The 19,900-nt window shown below is 40.2% G+C and overlaps 1 protein-coding gene across 1 annotated transcript; it reads left to right on the top strand.

The window, feature by feature from the left end:
• The first annotated feature begins 756 nt into the window (after nucleotides 1-756).
• Nucleotides 757-15,267, top strand: atp8b5b (ATPase phospholipid transporting 8B5b). The gene is made up of 28 exons (XM_083983878.1): nucleotides 757-1,076; nucleotides 2,065-2,148; nucleotides 2,327-2,382; nucleotides 2,592-2,705; nucleotides 2,964-3,062; nucleotides 3,217-3,278; nucleotides 3,422-3,494; nucleotides 3,627-3,697; nucleotides 3,802-3,884; nucleotides 4,615-4,773; nucleotides 5,050-5,138; nucleotides 5,962-6,155; nucleotides 6,240-6,448; nucleotides 6,544-6,587; nucleotides 6,689-6,857; nucleotides 7,936-8,124; nucleotides 8,233-8,348; nucleotides 8,498-8,662; nucleotides 8,903-9,014; nucleotides 9,212-9,317; nucleotides 10,330-10,480; nucleotides 10,876-11,059; nucleotides 11,163-11,386; nucleotides 11,911-11,994; nucleotides 12,127-12,372; nucleotides 12,508-12,646; nucleotides 12,733-12,868; nucleotides 13,795-15,267. The coding sequence occupies exons 2-28, from the start codon at nucleotides 2,094-2,096 to the stop codon at nucleotides 14,057-14,059; spliced, it is 3,594 nt and encodes a 1,197-aa protein (XP_083840004.1). The 5' UTR covers nucleotides 757-1,076; nucleotides 2,065-2,093; the 3' UTR covers nucleotides 14,060-15,267.
• Nucleotides 15,268-19,900: the final 4,633 nt, after the last annotated feature.

Raw genomic sequence — 19,900 nt, 5'->3', positions numbered from 1 at the left:
TGTTGGTAACAGTCAATGAATTTTCACATTACCACTGCGCACATGAAAAACTGAATATTTGTTTCTTTTTTCTTCCTGGGAAATCTCTTGAATGCTGCCTTGACAGTCACAAATTGATCTTTGTGGCATGTTTTAGTGTTTCTTGTCAGTTTCACCATCCTGAAACCATTTTGTGCGTAGGTCCTCTCACATCTGTGCTTATGTGACACTTTATGCATTTGTGTGTGTGAGTGTTAGCACTTGCGGGCAGTGAGCACACACACATAAACACAATAACTAATTTAGCAAGTGGTTCATGCTGAGGTCCCCTGGACAACACAGTGTTCCTTTGTGCCGGAGCTCAGGTATTAAATTCCATTTCTGAAAGCACCTGGATGCTTATATCAGTCGTGAAGTGACAATATCTGTTCATGATGTTGTCATAGGAATTTTTTTTTTTTTTTCATGAAAAAAGAAAATCTCTTTCTTTCATAAATTGAACAATTGCTTGGTTTGTTTCGTTCCTGTGATACAAGCAAAATGTCAGTTGAATTACAGGAGCTGATATTGAAATTGAGGAAAGATAAGCTGTGTGTCTGAGCATGCGCACCCATCACAGGGTGTGTTACATACCTGACCGCCCAGATCACAACCTTCATGCTGGCCCTGATTGGCTGGAGCCATTCACCTGGACTGTTGTTTTACTGCCCCTCCACTCCTGGCCTGTCTCACCATCCAGGTCCAAAGATCGCTGCACTGTTTGCTCAAGCTCTGAGCTGTTAGGCCCGGGGAGATCCCTGCTCTTCCTACATGAACCTGAAACCCCCCACTGTAGGCGCCTCTCTCAGCACCACACCACTTCACCTGCCGTCCATCCTGGGTGTCTTTCATCCGGCCGGAGGCCCCGTTTGAACCTCCTTTCCTCTGTTTGGGACAAGGTTGGTGCCCTGTCGTCCAAACAGGGCACAGACCAGCACCTGGATTTACCTTATCTGAGGTGGAAATCTGAGAAAGGACTGAAACTTGCAGTGTTTTCTCCTCTCATTTTCAGGGCTCCATGTGTATACAGGACTTAAAGGATTACATTTTTGTTTGAGGTATGTGGTTGTTTTCTTTCTTGTGTTGAGACTATTGGATCTTTGCAGATAAAGATCATTGAGCAGCTCACGTTCTGAACCCTTTGAAATGTGAGAAACATACAGTATAAAACACATAACTAATCAAAGTCGAGGCCTAGTGGCTCAGAGGCTACACAGTGATACACAATAACTCTTTTATGTGTCATGTTCAGTGTGACAGTAGAACGATAACAGAGTGAGCTGGCTTAGGCTTTCCTGAAGAGATTTTGGTTATTTCCGGACATTTCATATTCTTCCTGTTGTTTTCTGTATTGTTTTGGCAGATGACTGCTGCAATGTCCATATAAATACATATGAGCCAGAAACCTTGGCTTTCACTTCTTGCCTGGATCAGTTCAAGGAGTTATAGTGTGAGCGTAGATCGATTATGAAGTCAAACGTCCATGGTCTTATCATGTCATCTCGATCTTTGTGTTGATGGATGATCTGCCATAAATTTTACTCTGGTACAAAGGGTTGCAGAGGGAGGGAGTGTCCACATATCTTTACAGCTCTGCAGCACAGATAAGGTCTAGAGGATTGTGTAGATCCTTGAAGGAAGTTTCATGTAGGCTTGATATGTCATCTAATATAAATGTTGTGTGAAAGTGCACAGAAGTGCCGTGTCTGTTTTTGATTGGTTGAAGGTCTAATTTGGAAAAATAGACCATCAGAAGAAAATCTAATCAAAATACTACCTAAGCCATTTTTGCATATTTATACCTTTTTGAGTCAAATAATGTCCAACATCATCTGCATATACAGGATATCTAAACTGGTTTTCAAACTAACCTGCACAACGTGTGCGTGAATGTTTGTCAATGAATTGCTTCCCCCTCAATTTTGCCACAGTTTCCCCTTTCAGTTGCTATTTCAGCATACAAGGTCTCTCTACGTACAGAGAAGTGGTTCTTTGTCCGACTAACTCCACGTCTCTCTGCGGAAATGTAACGGCCACTTTCTCTAGGTGTGAAGAATGGAGAATCAGAGCTGAAGATGGGGTCGGTAGTGTCATACTTTGGCACGCTCTGCTCAGAGCCAAAGAAGGAAGGTAACCGCATCATATCTTTCTTGTCCTTACATCATGTCTTTGATACATTGTGTCAGTGGACTGATCACACTTATACTTTTACATACAGGATGTCATATGCAGGAACACACCTGTATCCATCTCCTGGTCTGAAATTATCTTTTATTTTCTGATTTCTTTGTCTCTTCTTTTTCCACAGAGGAAAGACACTTACGAGCCAATGACAGACCTTTCAACTTGTCTTACAACTATGCTGTAAGTGTTGAAACTGCACTTCCTGTGTGTGAGAGAGATCCCTTTAGCATTTCCCCCTTCACCTGGTAGTTACAGATACAGTCAAAATAAGGATTTGTTGTTGTGCTGCCCTTGAAAAATAAAGAACTTTTTCATGTACAATAATTCATATTGAATCATATTAAGTACACAGTATTGTAATTGTCCTCTGTCACTTTCCTCTACTTCAGAACAACGCCATCAAGACCTCCAAGTACAACATTTTCACCTTCCTGCCACTGAACCTATTTGAGCAGCTCAGGAGGCTTGCCAATGCCTACTTCTTCTTCCTCTTTGTCCTTCAGGTAGGCTTTTACTCTTTTCTGAGTCGATGTGGACTCTATGTGCTTCACTCATAGCTACCTACACTGTTTTTATTTATTTATTTAAATGTACAGGTCTGCTGTCACACTGGTCCTTTGTGGAATAGGTTGCCCATGCCTGTTGTAGACTGTAAAACTGTATTTTAATCCAACAGTTGTGAAAAAGTAAAGCCTCTCAAATGTGTGTGTGTGGGTGTGTGTCTGTGTGTCTGTGTGATTGTGTTTATGTTCTCTTCACAGCTCATCCCACAAGTGTCCTCTCTCTCCTGGTTTACCACAGCTGTCCCTCTGGTCCTGGTGCTGGCTATAACAGCAGTCAAGGATGCCAGTGATGACGTAGTAAGCAATCAGAGGGGGGAATTTTTTGGGGGAAATTTAAAAAAGAAAAATCTTATTAATTAATAAACTAAATAGGAATCCCACTCAGACAGATCATGGGGAACTGAAAGCATCTGTGTAAATAAAATTGTTCTCTCTCATGTTTACTGATTAGAACAGACACAGAAGTGACAATCAAGTGAATAACCGCAAGGTGGATATCCTCATCGACGGAGAGTGAGTCATTGAAGATATTTGTAAATTGCACATGATAAATATGCAAAAACAAATTTGCAACTGTTAACCAGCATAGAGCTGTAACAGGTCGTGTTTTGAGTGAATTGTTGTGCAGTACTCAGATTTCACTCTTTTTCTGGCAGACTGAGAAATGAAAAATGGATGAATGTTCAAGTTGGAGACATAATCAAACTGGAGAATAATCAATTTGTTACAGTGAGTACACTATACAGCTACACTATAACTGATTTACTTTTTTTTTGTTATTCTTATTTATTATGCTTTTGTTTTATTATTCTAACTTATGATTGTCACTTATCTTATGCTCGTGTTGCTTTCATTTCTCAGGCAGACCTCCTGCTGTTATCCAGCAGCGAGCCTCTCAATCTGGTCTATGTGGAAACAGCTGAATTAGATGGGTGAGTGTGAAGTGCATTTGTGTGCACATAAGTGTCTCACACTGTCTTGGATTTCCTTCTCAGTCACATCACTTCTCATGTCCTCTCTCTTTTCACTCCCCCAGTGAAACTAATCTGAAGGTGAAACAGGCCCTGACTGTAACTGGAGAGTTGGGGGACAGCATCGACGCCCTGGCTGGCTTCACTGGTGAGAGGCTGAAAAAAAAAAAAAAAAAAAAAAACACAGCATAATTTTTGGAATTGTGGTATTGCTTCTTTATTAATTACAAAAAAAACAAAAACTGGTTGATTCGATATATTTGATATACTGAAATTACTCTAAGTTTTTATGCAAAACCAGCAGAACAGACATCTGAAACCAAAGCAAAACATGGCAACAGTAACATATTTACATCGATCACACAGACATAACCAAAAACATTTTTTGTCCACATGTATTTCTGTTTCTTCTCTTCTGCCCATGAAATACACAGATGCCAATTACTAACAATAAAAGCCAATAAAAGATAAGAGAATCAAAACATTTTAATTTAAAAATATTCATTGTACGTTTAAAATATCAGGCAAAAAGTCAAACTTTTGACTTATGACTGAAAATAGGTTTCCATATGTTCCACAAACATAACTATGTCTTCCAATGAAGAAAAAGTCTTAAAAATACTCCACTGAAAGTAATGTAAAAGTATTAGAAAATAATTATCAAAACTATTAAGGTATTCAGGCTCATTATATCGGCTATTTGAGATTTTTAGTATTACTTCAATATTACTGTATTTTTTTAATGACAGACCATATTGTTTACATTGTGGAGTAAACAATATGCTACAATATATGTAGCATGTTATTATGTAGTGTAACTATTAGTAAGTATTAAGTTTAGATGGGCTTCATGCTGACTCCTCACCTCTGTCTTTCAGCTGAGGTGCGATGTGAACCTCCCAACAATCGTCTGGACAAGTTCAAAGGGACTCTGACTGTAGATGGAGAGACCAAATCCTTGGACAACGACAAGGTGCTGCTCAGAGGATGTACTCTGAGGAACACCGAGTGGTGCTTCGGTCTGGTCATCTTCGGAGGTAAACTCACAGTAGCAGCTGTTAGAATAGCAGCTAAAATCTCGACTGAGATGAGGTAAAAAAAAATAAAAAAAATCAACAGCTTATGTCAACGAAGTAGTCTCATTCTCATAAAGTCACAATACTTCAGAGATAAAAAAAAAAAAAAAAAAAAAAACCTTCCCTGGACATTTGATGTTAATGACAGTTTTAGGGAGATTTTCCCTTCAACACAGCCTTGAACAGCCTTTGACAGCACAAGTCAGTGATTCTGAACATAAGAATGAATCTCTCCAGGTCCAGACACCAAGCTGATGCAGAACAGCGGAAAGACGAGATTCAAACGCACAAGCATAGATCACCTGATGAATGTCCTGGTCTTGTGTGTAAGTACATTCAAGTGTTGACATCATTCATTCAAATGTATTGACTAGGATAAACCCCTTGAGAGGAATTCTCTTGTTTCCGAGGGGGTCCTAACATACAAAATCGTCCAAAATTGGACACAATTAGCAGGAATTTGAATTTGAAGGGCATTTTGTATTTGTAGAACATTAGATTTAGAAGTATAATCTTAGAACAAATTAAAGGACGATCATTAATGAAAACTGAAAAAAAGAAGAGGACCAAGGGTTGAACCCTGGGGTACATATCTTTGTTGAACAAATAAGTCAGACATTGAAGAACAACGCATTGCTTTCTATTATGCAAATAGGAATTAAACCAGAAAAGTGCATTTTGCGAGAAACCAATTGCATAACGCTTGTCTAGGAGTAGTGGTCAACCAAATCAAAAGCCTTCTTCAGATCAATAAATAGCTCCTGTGAGATTATTAGATTATCAGTCAAATGCTGAAAATATATCATTAGTCAGTTAGAGCAGTGGTTGTTGATTAGGTCCGAATCCAGACTGAAAATATGACAGGATATTATTGATTTTGAGATAATGTGATATTTTACTAAAATACATAAAATATACTAAAATGCAAACTGCAGTAGTTTGTTATTTTAAATGCAGCACAGCAGCATCAATATCACACATGAAAACCTGGAGGTCACACCTTCTGATACATATAACACACATCACTAATAGCCATTGATTACGTAATGCTCCATTACCTTCACTAAATGCACATACATTTCTCAACTGATCAATGTTATCAATAGAATAGGTTTTGAACCATTGTGATGTGTGGTGTCTATCCATCAGATCTTTGGTGTCCTGGCGTCCATGTGTGCTGTTCTGGCCATCGGCAATGCAATCTGGGAGGTGAGGGAGGGTTCAGTGTTCACAATCTTCCTCCCTCGTGAACCTGGGGTTGATGCTCCTCTCTCCTCCTTCCTGTCCTTCTGGTCCTACGTCATCGTACTGAACACGCTGGTGCCCATTTCGCTCTACGTCAGGTAACTCAGTAATGAAATCTATAGTTAAAAGGGCAATTTGTTCCTCCCTGCATGGCTCACATTGTGACATCTTACCCTGGTCAGTGTGGAGATCATCCGCCTGGGGAACAGCTTCTACATAGACTGGGACAGGAAGATGTATTACCCAAAGAATGACACCCCTGCCCAGGCGAGGACCACCACGCTCAATGAAGAGCTCGGACAGATCAAATACATCTTCAGTGACAAGACTGGCACCCTGACGCAGAACGTCATGACTTTCAATAGATGCTCCATCAATGGGAAAGCTTACGGTGAGCAGTCCTGTCTTTATATAACTACAGAGTTCAATAGAAACACTGGTATCAGATGAACTATGGACTTAAGAGTGTATTTATATGTCATTCAGGTGAGCTGCTTGACTTTTCTGGACAAAGGGTGGAAATAACAGAGGTGAGAAACACATATCTGTATAAAATTGTGAATTATTTGTAATGTGTATGTATCATTGTAGCTCTTTTATTTCTTGTCTGCATCTTTTTTTCTCTTTGCAGAAAACAGAGCGTGTGGACTTCTTGAGGTGGAACGAGCTGGCTGATCCAAAGTTCATCTTTCACGACCACAGTCTGCTGGAGACGGTGAAGGAGGGAAACCCAGAGGCTCAAACCTTCTTCCGCTTGCTGGCTCTGTGTCACACCGTCATGCCTGAGGAAAAGAAAGAGGGTGAGCATCCTCTAATGGACGTCTTTATTACTGCATGAGAAGTACATAATACTACAAGGGGCTGTAAAGGCTTTAAACAGGCGTGTCACACCACTCTAGTTCTCTCTCCGATGATACATCTTGTTTTTCCATTTTCATATTAACCATTAAACATCTCTAGGATGAGATTCACTTCCTATCTAGTTGTGTGAAGAAGTGTAATCTGAGTGGACCAGTATGGAAAGAATAATTAACAGTTCAAATACATCCAAATATATACAGTAATATCTAGAAAATGGCAAGTTTCAAATGTCATGCTGGTCAATTAAGCTAATAAACTGTCTGTTTAATAGTAAATGAAACAAATTCACAATTTCAAGCAGTCATGTCCATAACTTAAATATAGGCCTTATAGTCTTTGAGGCATACATCTGGGTTATGAACAGTCCATATCATTGTGCATGAGCCAGAATGTAATTGTGCCAGTGTTGTTTATGATTTGATTAAGCAGCACATGTTTACTTTGGTTATCAGTTCCGGCAATGGGACACATGGGTGTGGATTCACACTGTTTACCTGCAGATTTACAGTATGTGGCAGTACTTAAACAAAGAGGATGAGCAGGGCCGAAGCCTGCTTTGCTTCAAGTATTAAACTTGGACAGTTGCTAGCCTAACTGGAGTTTCAGTCATATTGTAGCCCCCCTGGTCTCATACTGGTCTTAGTGGTCACTTCACAACGTCTATCAGACTATCTAACTGTGACGTCACCATATGAAGAGGTTGATGTGATCATGATGTGTTTCCAAGTAGGACAATGTTCACATCTTTTTTTTTCTTTTTGGCCAGTTAAACTTTTATTGGCAGTCAGAGAGTCACAGATGATAAAGGCCTGATATGACAAAATCAAGTTAGTCATATAGTTACCTAAACAATTATTAGATGCATTCAGGGGGGATATATTCAGTAAACAATTACAGTCTGGGAGTGTACAGTTAAAACAGTACAGTTGTTAAAATTCAAACCAACCATAGGCCAATTGACAATCTCTTTCCTCTCATCCATCCACCCCCTCTCTTGTCATCTTTCTCTCTGAACAGGGGAGCTCTTCTACCAGGCTCAGTCTCCCGATGAAGGTGCCCTGGTGACGGCAGCACGAAACTTTGGGTTTGTGTTCCGCTCACGCACACCAGAGACCATCACTGTTATGGAGATGGGAAAACAGGTGGTATATGAGCTTCTGGCTGTTCTCGACTTCAATAATGTGCGCAAGAGGATGTCAGTCATAGGTGAGAGAAAGTAGAAAGAGATTTGTGGTTTCATCCAAGATGTCATCATCAGTGATGAGTTTTAATGTGAAGACCTCGTCATGACTCTGTCCCGTCTGCAATTCCCAGTGCGGAGCCCTGATGGAAAGTTGACTCTATATTGCAAAGGAGCAGACACCATCATCTATGAAAGACTCCACCCGGAATATGACAAACTCAAGAAAGTTACCACCGACCACCTCAATGTGAGTGATGTGGTTGTATTTTTCCTCTGTGCATCCATCCTGTCGGGGTTTATTTCTCGATAACAACCTGCTCATTCTACATTATCCCTCACACAGAAGTTACATAAGAGGTCAGGATTTGTAGTTTGTAACTGCTGTAAACTGTCCAGGAATATGCAGGCGATGGTCTCCGCACGCTGGTTCTGGCTTACAAGGACTTGGACGAGGGCTACATGGACAACTGGAGAAAACGCCACCACGAGGCCAGCACTGCCATGGACGGACGAGAGGAGAGACTGGATGAACTTTATGAAGAAATAGAGAAAGATCTTCTGGTAAGTCCACCTTTTAAATCTTTGGACATGTACAGTCTACCTTCCCTCTTAAGTAGCACATTAAATAATTAATAATGAGACCAACAATAACTACTATGCAAACAGAGGTAGAGCATCATCAACAACATGCTGGGATGACTTTAGATTTATTTATTTATTCAGAGCATTTTGGGATATCTACCCTATAATCATACCATAATACATAATCATACCAAACCCTCCTCATCCTGTGGTTTGTAGCTGCTGGGAGCGACAGCTGTGGAGGACAAGCTGCAGGACGGAGTGCCACAGACCATAGAACAGCTGGCCAAAGCTGACATCAAAATCTGGGTGTTGACTGGAGATAAACAAGGTTAGTATAGCATTACATAGGTGAATAATATATTACTCTTACACTCAATCAATCTCTGTCAATCTCAGTCAATCTCTGTGTGTGACATATCTAAACAACACAACACTTTATGAACTCAGGGTGAGTTATTAGGTGTTGGGCATCTTCGACCAACTAAATGCACCACAGTGATTGTAAATATTGATGTTCTGTAACAGAGACGGCAGAGAATATCGGCTATTCCTGCAACATGCTGAGAGAGGAGATGAAGGAGGTCTTTATTGTGGCAGCTAACACAGCTGAAGAAGTCAGAAAAGAGCTACAGTAAGTAAGACAGAAACAGCAATGCTGAACCAAATTGAAATGTTACAATTTAGCTGTTCATTTCCCAAGATTTAACACCCTGAAAATAGCCGGAAGAAAACAGTAACTGGTACAATTTGATGCATAGGTGATGCTACTGCACAGCTCAAGTTTGCAGCTTTAGCTTACTGTGACCACTGACCATGTTTTTCCAGATGCATTGCCTGTTGCCTTTCTTTTTGGCAGGACATAGGTACTGTATGTAGCCTAGTAAAATTAGCAACTAAATTATAGAATCAGGACCTGGGATTTCACTGTCAACAAAAGCTGTTTTTATTTTATTTTAACCCAATTCTTGGATTATGGGAGCTAAACTGATGACTGCTGATGAATGTTGGCTGAAAATGAAAACCTTACCTCGACTAGACTGTTTTACAATTCCAAACTGTGAGCAATAAAGAAGAAATATTTTAAGAGCTAAAAGAACGGAACGGAACCACAATGTGATAATATTACCGTGTTAGTTGTTTTGGTGTTGGCCTATGGCACATATTAGCCTGTGTTCTGTTCACAAATACAGAACCGAGAAACCAGCAGACTGTAGTAGCTTCTTCGCCGAGGGACACAACAATATTCTTAAACAGTACGCTTTACATCGAGGTGTAACCCCAAATACAAGCACTCAGTGATTTTTCCTTTGGATTAAGAAGTAACACTTGGTAGTGAGCTAGTTAGCCAGAAGTGCTAAAATGTATGGCTTACATACTGTATTTGCAGATAAACACATTGTTTAATCCATTCATTTAATTACAAATTACTAATTGTTGCATATGTTTTAGGTTTTAATGAAGAATGAACAGTTTAAGACATGTGGTCAGTGTGACAGTCTGGACAATAACTTTTCAAGTGTGGGGTTTGGCCAACACCGAATTGACCTGCTAACCCTCGGACCAATGAAAGAGTGACATCTTAATTAACAAATTTGATCTTTTTATCAACCCTTTTCTGCCTTGCTTTTGTCCTTTTTTTCCAGAAATGCAAGAAGAAAAATGTGCCCCAATGCCCCAGAGGAGCCGTCTGTGGTCAAGGCTCGAGCAGGCCTGTTTTGGTTACAGAAGACAGAGACTGTGTTGGATGAGAAAGTGGATGAAGATTATGCTCTAATTATAAATGGACACAGTCTGGTAAAAAAGTTTTTTATGCTATTCCCAGTAGCCAACAAAATGTATATCCCAGTCCTTCCCTTTGTTTCTGTATAGCTACTGTAGAATATGCCCTGCTGGGTATCCTACTTTTTTATAAATATCTAACCCGCCTGGACCCAAAAAAGTGAGTCACTCTGTTTGCAAAGTCATTGTACAGGCATACACACTGTTTTTTTATATGCTGATTTTTACTGAACTGTAAGCCATCCAAAAAGACATAGATGCAATCAAAATTTTCACTAACCAGAATTGATTTCCTAATAATGTGGACAGGCCTCAAATGTTTTGAGCTACGGGGGTTTTGCTGAGTGGACTTGACCTATATTGATATTCTAACCCATTCCAGCCAAGTAATCCCCTTCTTTTGACCTCAGGCCTTTGCACTGGAGGATGGCCTGCAGCTGGAGCTGCTGAGGACAGCGTGTATGTGTCAGACAGTGATCTGCTGCAGGGTCACCCCTCTGCAGAAGGCCCAGGTGGTTCAGCTGGTCAAGAAATACAAGCAGGCCGTCACTCTGGCCATTGGGGACGGAGCCAATGATGTGAGCATGATCAAGGGTAAGCTCAAAGCTAGATTTGATACAAACCCAAACAGCAAGAGAATACTCACCAGTTACTTGTTGTGTAAATTTGACTTCTTACTGTCCTGCCTTTCTTTCAGCTGCTCACATCGGAGTGGGTATCAGTGGGCAGGAGGGCATGCAGGCAGTCCTCTCCAGTGACTTTTCTTTTGCTCAGTTCCGTTACCTGCAGCGCCTCCTCCTGGTGCACGGTCGCTGGTCCTACCTACGCATGTGCAAGTTCCTACGATATTTCTTTTACAAGAACTTCACCTTCACCTTTGTGCATTTCTGGTATGCCTTCTTCTGTGGCTTCTCGGCACAGGTAAGATACATATATCACACAGTACTGTACAGTATGTCACATTAGTGAGAGTCATGTAATGCATATTACTGTGTAATGACTGAATGCCTACAATAATATCATAATGGTGGGAAAAAAATACACAAGTAATGTAAATGAAAGTATACAATGGATATGAATGTATATATATGAGGTACAGAAGAATATGTGTTGCTATGTTGCACATATCATACAATATCATGCAATAGAGCACAACAAGAACACAGATTAAAATGTCATAGTGTTGACATAACCCATGGACACACAGTCTGGATGTTGTGGTCTTCACACAAGTTTTTATAGCAGTATCCACGTGCTGTTACGTAATGTAACATCATAAATATGCCACATAATGTGTAAATGAAATTGAAGAACTTTGTGTGGACATATGATACAAATTAAAAAGGTAAATAATTATCTCCTGGAAAGAAGTTACTTCCACAACTGAGTTCTGTACACATAAATGTATAACATTCGTAATGAGATGTGGTCTTTGTTGTTCATAGACTGTGTACGACGAGTGGTTCATCACCTTGTACAACCTGGTTTACACAGCTCTTCCTGTCCTCGGCATGAGCCTCTTTGACCAGGTAAGGAGTCATAGTCATTATTAGTCATTATTCTGGAAACTACTCACAAACTTTGTTGCACATCAAATACATTTTATTTTAATATTGTACCAATCGTACTGAGTTCACACCCCGGTGTCTTTGTTTCTGCAGGATGTGGATGACCGTTGTAGTTTCCAGTATCCTCAGCTCTACGCTCCGGGCCAACTCAACCTCTACTTCAGTAAGAAAGCCTTTGTGCGCTGTATGATGCACAGCTGCTACAGCTCCCTCATCCTCTTCTTCATCCCATGGGCGGCCATTTACGACACGGTGCGAGATGACGGCAAAGACATCGCCGACTATCAGTCCTTTGCTTTACTGGCGCAGACTTGCCTACTTGTTGCGGTGAACATACAGGTGAGAAACACAACTCCATCACCACAGTATGTCAAGGCTGCAGGATGTTTGCTTTGCAGTATGGCGTTAGAATAACCATAGACAGACATGCAATTCCTTGAAAGAAAATGATTCTCAAGGTTGATTTTTTTTCAGCTGTGTCTGGACACCCATTACTGGACAGCATTGAACCAGTTTTTCACATGGGGCAGCCTTGCAGCCTACTTTGCCATCACATTCACCATGTACAGCAATGGCATGTTCCTCATCTTCACTTCCACCTTCCCCTTCATTGGTGAGTATAGATTCAACTCATTCAAATGTCCATTATGGAGGCAGAGGGGATTTTGTCACTCTGACTGCTGGTCTGATCTCCACCAGGCACTGCGAGAAACTCTCTGAACCAGCCAAACGTGTGGCTGACAATATTGCTGGCCACCCTCCTCTGTGTTCTGCCTGTGGTTGCATACCGCTTCATCCTCATTCAGCTTCAGCCCACCATCAATGACAAGGTGAGGTAACACATGACACAGACTAACCATCACATCTTTAAAATACAATACATTATTTCCCACACCATCCTGCAGGCAACAATGTGGCCCATATTGCTTAATATACTGAGCTAAATATAATACAATGTATCACATTCTTAAATCAGGTCTCTAGATCAGGTGGACCTCAGACAGAACCCCCTACACATTTTCCTCTTCCAGTTTCTAGAAAGTAAAATATTTTGTCAACAGTTTTCTGACCTCGTTTAAATCCACACAATGTATTGTAATGTACAATTTACACATTAACATTAAGTTCACAGACAGTTTGAACAGACCATGCAGTAGGCCCACATCACATTTTATTACATTTACAAGAGGTAGAAGCATGGTTTGGTTAGCATCAGATTACTAAAAATTCAGCAGCAGGCAGCTAGAAACATGAATTTACGTCGGATTCCTAAATATAAATATGTCAATCCCATGTGTCATCTCTGAAGTAAGTATAATCATATATCATACGATTTGTATTAACTGTAGCTTTAGCTATGTTAAAAATTAGCCTACTTAACCAAGTTCTAAAAAGAATAAAATGGCTGTAGGTGTAGTAGCTGGTATTTCCAAGTCATTCAAAAATGTTTATAACATAAATTTCATTAGGTTGAATGAAAAAACCTTACAGTGGGATTAAACTTCTGATTTCTGGTGCTCTCTACAATATATCTGTTATAGTATACCAGTATAGAATTCAAGAATTCGTATAGCCTATTTTGTGTGAAATGCTAGTCTGTGTCGTTATGAAAAATATCATGAATAAAAAAATGGTTTGGGTATGTGGACCCAGAGGCAGCATGTGTAGCAACAAACTGTCCTGAATGAACAAAGGTGCTTATATTAATACTACTGTAGATCCACATGAAAGACTTGTCTCTCTCTCCCTCTTCCAGGTGAGGTATAAGGTACGAACGGAGGGGCTGCCGGCTCCTGCACCACGTCGCCCACCGAGCAGGCGTATCAGCACCCGTCGGTCAGGCTACGCCTTCTCCCACTCACAGGGCTATGGTGATCTGGTGACATCCCGAAGGTTCCTGCTGAAACGGCCTCTGAAGAGTCGACCGGTCATGTTCAGCCAAACAGACTCTCCTCTGGCTCAGAATCAGCCACAGCATTACCGCACCATCGCAGAGGAGTCAGAGGAGTCCTCACAGATATCTTAGACAAGAGGTATGCAAGGATAAAACCACTGCAGAGTGCACATGACCAACATTTAAAGCTTTTATTGTGAAGCTTAACTCATACTCATGAGATGATGCACAGGGTAAAGTTTACTTCCTGATGTGTTTTCAGGTAAACTTTTTCACTTAAAACTCTGATGTTCAGTCAGACAAGATTTTTTTTATAATGGATGAATGTTGTAAAAAATAGTGGCATCACACTAAGCCTTAAAGGACCACACTAGTGTTTTTTTCCAGTTAAGTTAGTACAACCGTCATAGTACTCCGCATTACTGTCCAAAGATTCCATTCATTTTATTTTAACTACAAACTTACTACAATGTTTTTGTTAGGTAAAGTTATGTCACTGTGATGGCTCTCCTATATCAGGTCTGATTTAGTACTGGTAGCAAAATAGAGTGAAAGCAGCTTGGGAAATATAGTCTAAAAAGCTTAAGCTTTTGGAAATAATAAATGTAGACTGTACATAATTGTTTCAAATGCAGTGAGATTAATATAGTGTCACACACAACCAAATCTTTACAATATATTATTGAGATTGTTAGATTGTTAAATTAAAATTTTGAAAAGGTTGCCACTGACTGATTTTGAAAAACTGGATTACCACAGTGTGTGACGTGAACTTGCGTTTTGTATTTTATAAAAAAAAAAAAAAAATCTCAAGTGTATTGTCAATACTCAAGGTGAGAAAGGATGAAAAAAAAGAAATCCATGATGAATCTATTTTCACTCTCTGTTTACATAATTATTGACATAAATATTTTTTTTATTGTTTTATTATTCTTTATGCTCTGTGTTAATTATCAGTGTGTCGTTTTTAATATTCATGACTTAAGCAAGTATCACTTAATCACAGTGTTTTTAAAGTACAGCCAGGGGTCAGTGTTGTCTTTAGAACTGTGCTTTCAATCCTCCAGGGCCAGTAAGATAAATGTAGAGTAATGCTTAAAGTGTCATAACAGGGACAGAGTGTGGACAGGCAGAGGATGTATATCACACAGAGAATACTTTTCCCAGTCCTACCACTTATTTTGCCATTGTGTCCTTCATTTTATCTTGATAATAAATCAGGATAAAGTGAAAGTCAAATTTAAATTTGTTTGGTGCCTGATGTAACTTCTGACTCAGTTGTTTAAATGTCTATACACGAGGTAATCTGTGAATAAAACAAATAACTTGGTTGACTTCTATGACCATGTACGGTATTTATTTAATTCTTAAACAATTTTTGCATTGCTTAATCAGCACCACCGTTGTCGTTATACCACTGGATACTAGTTAGCATTATTACTGGTAATGTTATTATTATAAAACCACATATCTGCTGTAGAGTGGTTGCTAAAAACATAGCTACAGTACAAAAACCTCTATATGACCAGAGTTGTCAGAATTTGTATGGGGGACAAAAATATCTGCGATTGTTAATATTTCATAAACTGACCTCTTTTGGGATGTTTCAACACACACCTCTCCCACATTTGCCTGCATTATGTATGCAGCTGTGCGCTTCCTCTCACTCTCACACGCTCTCTTCTCACTCATGCTTAGCCTACATGCAGACTGCACTATACAGTCTGTCCGTAGACACACACACACACACACACACAAACACACACTCATACTGCATTCAACCCGCAACCGCAGTGTCCTCTGAAATGTTAAACGATGACATCACTGGTGGTGGGCTGTCCCTGTATGGCGTGGATCCAGAAAAGCTCTCTGATTTTCAAGGAACAGGTTGGTGTATATTACTCTTAATGGGGATTGTGCAGAAATGTGAACTTTGAGTGAGCAACACAAAAACTATAATACTCACAAAAGAAAAAATATCCTGAAATACACATGAATTATCTAAATCTTCTTTGTTAAATTGTGTGTATAAGTCATAGATGTTGCTTCTATGATCTTCTCACAATCTGACAGACAAAAGCCAAACAGATTCTTCATTAGGGTTTGAATGAAAAAACAAGAAAAAAAAGAACTCAATACATTATATCTGTCTTCCCCTCCAGTTTAACCCTTGCTCAGTGCTCCCCCCCTGCCCACCCCTTATGGCCATGCAGCACAGTCAGCAGCTCCGAGGCCTCCTGTGAAGGTCACTGCATGATCCTACAGCTTGGAACAGGAATGGGGACTGGCATGTTGTATAAATAGCCTGCCTGTGTGGCACACCCTAACCACAATCATGACATGATATACTGATACTGTTATCTTGGCCTTCTTCACAATTTCATTAAAACAACTTCAGATCAACATCCAGTGTATTTTGTTTCTCTCCACAACCAATCTTTTGGCCCATATCACTGGAAAATGAGAAGCTATGATAGAGGATCAGTAAACAAACAAAAAACACAGTTGAATCCTTGATGTTATAAATACACACACTCATATTTATTGTGCCAAGAATAAACAGCAGTTTGATTCAAAATAGATAGCGCCCTGCTCATGACACAAAAACTAGAATGAATCAGGGACAGAGGAGAGAGGAGATGATGGGACTGAAGGCACACTCTGTGATAAGCGTTCAACCATTGTGGCAAAGACACAATTAAGTACAAACTAACATATATTCACAGATACATTCCTACACTCTCCTACAATCCTCCTGGGTCAACTTTCAAAGTGGAAAGCAGTAGTCTGGTTGGAGTGGTCGGCCTCTGTAAGAGGAGACAGCAGATTGAACCGCAACAGAAAGAGAATTTCACACGTAGTCCAGCTCAGGCTGAGGATCACTGTGTGTTTCAGTCTACCAGGAAACAGTCTGCTGCTGTGTGGAGGAAGTAACCGTACAAGGTGAATGCATTTCACTGAGAGCAAACAGACATCATTTTATTAACAGGAGAGGGCATTTCTGAGGAAAATAATGTAGTTACATCCCTCAGTTGACCATTTTCAGGCTCAGATATGACATGTTTCTGTTTGTTAGTTCAGTAATATATTTTTTGCCTGATTAGCAGCAGAGCTTTAGTGATGACTAGTCTGTCTACACTTTGGTCCAGAAAATCATCAGAGCTTCACAGCAAAATCACCATACAATGTATTAATGAACTAACCAGCTGAATTGTAGATAATCTATCTGAGCATTAATGTATAGCAAGTCAATACTGACAAACATTCAGACAAAAACAAGTGCAGGTAGGCTTTAAACTGGTCACCATCATCAGGCAGGTGTGTTTTCAATTGGTTTCTTCTGCAAAAATTACTGTCTGAGATACACTGATCATGACTAAAGAGCGCGATGAGAAGGGCATTCTCATTTTTGTTTTGATGGTGGAACATAAGATCAGGCTGAGGGAGAATCACATTTCCTTTCCAACTCATACAAATCACCCTGTTTTTATAGTAATATTCACACTGACTACCAGATATTCGTAGTAGCAGTGGGACAGGATGGAACAATTTCACATGAATACAAGAGGGCAGGATTGCTCCTCTTTTTACCTTGTGGTCACTGGTTTTCATTTCAGGAAACAGACACCACAGATCAGATATGCTCAGATTTGATTCTCAGACACACTAGGCTACTGATTTTTTTTTTCTTTATAGGCCAAACATGTTTTATTTATGTGCATAGTGGAAATAACGCATAGTTACGAAAACAACAAGAATATTATCTGGAGTGATGTTCCTGTCCAACAGGCAGCTCTGACTTCTCAGCTGCTCCACCATGCTAACCAGGTAGTCGCTAACGGTATATCTGCCATAGGGAACTATGCAGATTATACACATTAATTACTTCTTTCCTCTTTTTTGTAGCTATACCCACTCAAAACATTTTTGTACAAACCATAGTAGTGGGAAGCTACAGACTCAAGGGATATTTCTCTGTGGGTTCACCTTTTGTTATACAAAAAGGAGACACTGATCTGACCAAACTACAAGAAAAAACAGCTGCTTACAGATATTCTGTTTTGAAAAGTTATATTTGCCTTTATTCTGATGGAGTAGATGGACAGGGAAGTCAGAGAGAGAGAGAGAGAGGGGGCATGACATACAGCGAAGGGCCACAGGTCACAGTGGAACTCATGAGCTGCTGTAGTTAGCACTGAGCCTGTGTATGGTATGTGTACCACCAGGTGAGCTATACTGAGGCACTCTGCTTATAGATATTCCTAAAGGAGAGGAGAGGAAGAAAATGAGTTTTACCAGTTGAAGCTGCGACATAATAATTTTAGGGTGCTAATTCGATGGCCCTGTTCACCTGATAACAACCAACCACTGTGTATGACCAGCCAGTCAGAAGGCTGTTCCCAAAGTCGACCCCTGACTCAGTGTAAAGACGTTTGCCTTAACAGAGATTCAGCTTCGGCTTAACTGCTTAGATGTTCGACAAATGATGTGTGTGTCTGTGTGTGTGTGTGTGAGAGAGCGAGAGAGAGAGAGACACACACGCACGCACACACACACACACAAAGACAGACAGAGAGAGATGGAAGCATAAGTAGAATGTGAGTGGTGTCAGTTGTAAGCCTTGTGTCTAAATAAAGGATTACCTTCAACCTTAGAAAGTGCACACACACCCAGCCGCCACATTAGTAGTGTAGCAGTGAGGGAGTGTGCTGCATTTACACAAAACCAACAGGCTTGACCCAGGAGATCACGTTAGTTAGCCAATGTGATTTCAGTGTAAACACAACATAGTGTTTACATTAGTTCGTCTATATTTGTCTCTCTCTGAACTTGGGCAAACAGGCAAACGTTCCTTGAACTTGCATAATATTGAAACAAAGAAAATACACCAGAAATCAGGGATAAACTTGTTTAACCCAGTTTCAGGTGGGTCAAATGAGTCCCCAAGGACTTGTTTGTCTAAGAGGTGCATGGTGTTAATACTGCAAAGCTTCAGGGATCGATACGATCGAGGGGAGGCCCCTGTACGTTTGAGTCACATTGAATGTAGGGGGTCTTCCAAATGTGGAGCAGGGATCACATTTCACAGACAGTCACACATATGCAGATGGAACATGGTGGCAGGTCATCATGGGAAGCTTGTCAGTCGTATGAAGTTTCTTCACCACTCTAGCTGTTGTCTCAGTCCGTTTTATTCCTCTAATGCCTTCTTTTCATTCACATCAAATGATCTGTTTACATTTGTTGATTATCATCCTTTGTAAGTGATTAATGTGCATGGCTCACTCTGAACTCTACTGTTTGCTGGATTGCCAACAAACCATTAACATCTCATTTACAGATGAAAAGAAATCCCCCCTTTCTTCCCATAATGCACCTCCCCTCTTGCTTTCAGCACTGCTTTCATTCGGCTTTATCCTCTGAAAGCACCTCACAAAAAAACAAACCTTTTCTGCTCCCCGCAGTGCAGATTAATCATTTACAGGGTGAGCAAAAACTGCACCTGTACATGTGCATGTGTGAGTGTGTGCACATTCTTCACCATGCACAGAGCCCTTGGACTTGAAGCACGAAGCGCACGTCTCTTCACCTTTAGCGCTGAGTGGAACTGACAAGTTGGCATGAAAAAATGCCTGCTAATGACACTTTCCCTGCATGAGCCACCTCTGAGCCAGCTGGACCCAAAACAAGGTCCTGGCTTTTGGCTCCACGCGCAGATATCTAAACAAAGAAACTAAGTTCAAAAGAGTTTTTTTTTTTAGTGCATTGCCTCACAAGATGTTAGACTTTTGTTTGTTGCAACAGCAGTAAATGATTCACAGAAATGTAGAGAGCAACAGTTCATTTGCACATGTTGTTGCTTGTTTTAAAAATAACATAACATTGAATTGTGAATACACTATGACAAATAGTAGTAGTACATTTGTAGACATATTAGATCTTTGCTCTATGAGACAATGCAATAGAGAGACT

Source organism: Trachurus trachurus, assembly GCF_905171665.1.
Source record: "Trachurus trachurus genome assembly, chromosome: 12".
Classification (NCBI taxonomy): domain Eukaryota; kingdom Metazoa; phylum Chordata; class Actinopteri; order Carangiformes; family Carangidae; genus Trachurus; species Trachurus trachurus.
This window is presented reverse-complemented; position numbering and strand designations above follow the sequence as displayed.

What these genes read in the sequence shown, in the direction of transcription:
- atp8b5b (XM_083983878.1), top strand. Translation starts at nt 2,094, where the DNA reads ATGGGGTCGGTAGTGTCATACTTTGGCACGCTCTGCTCAGAGCCAAAG. An exon ending in AAATAGAGAAAGATCTTCTG is followed by an intron (nt 8,663 to 8,902) that starts GTAAGTCCACCT and finishes TGTGGTTTGTAG; the next exon opens with CTGCTGGGAGCGACAGCTGT. An exon ending in TTCCACCTTCCCCTTCATTG is followed by an intron (nt 12,647 to 12,732) that starts GTGAGTATAGAT and finishes GATCTCCACCAG; the next exon opens with GCACTGCGAGAAACTCTCTG.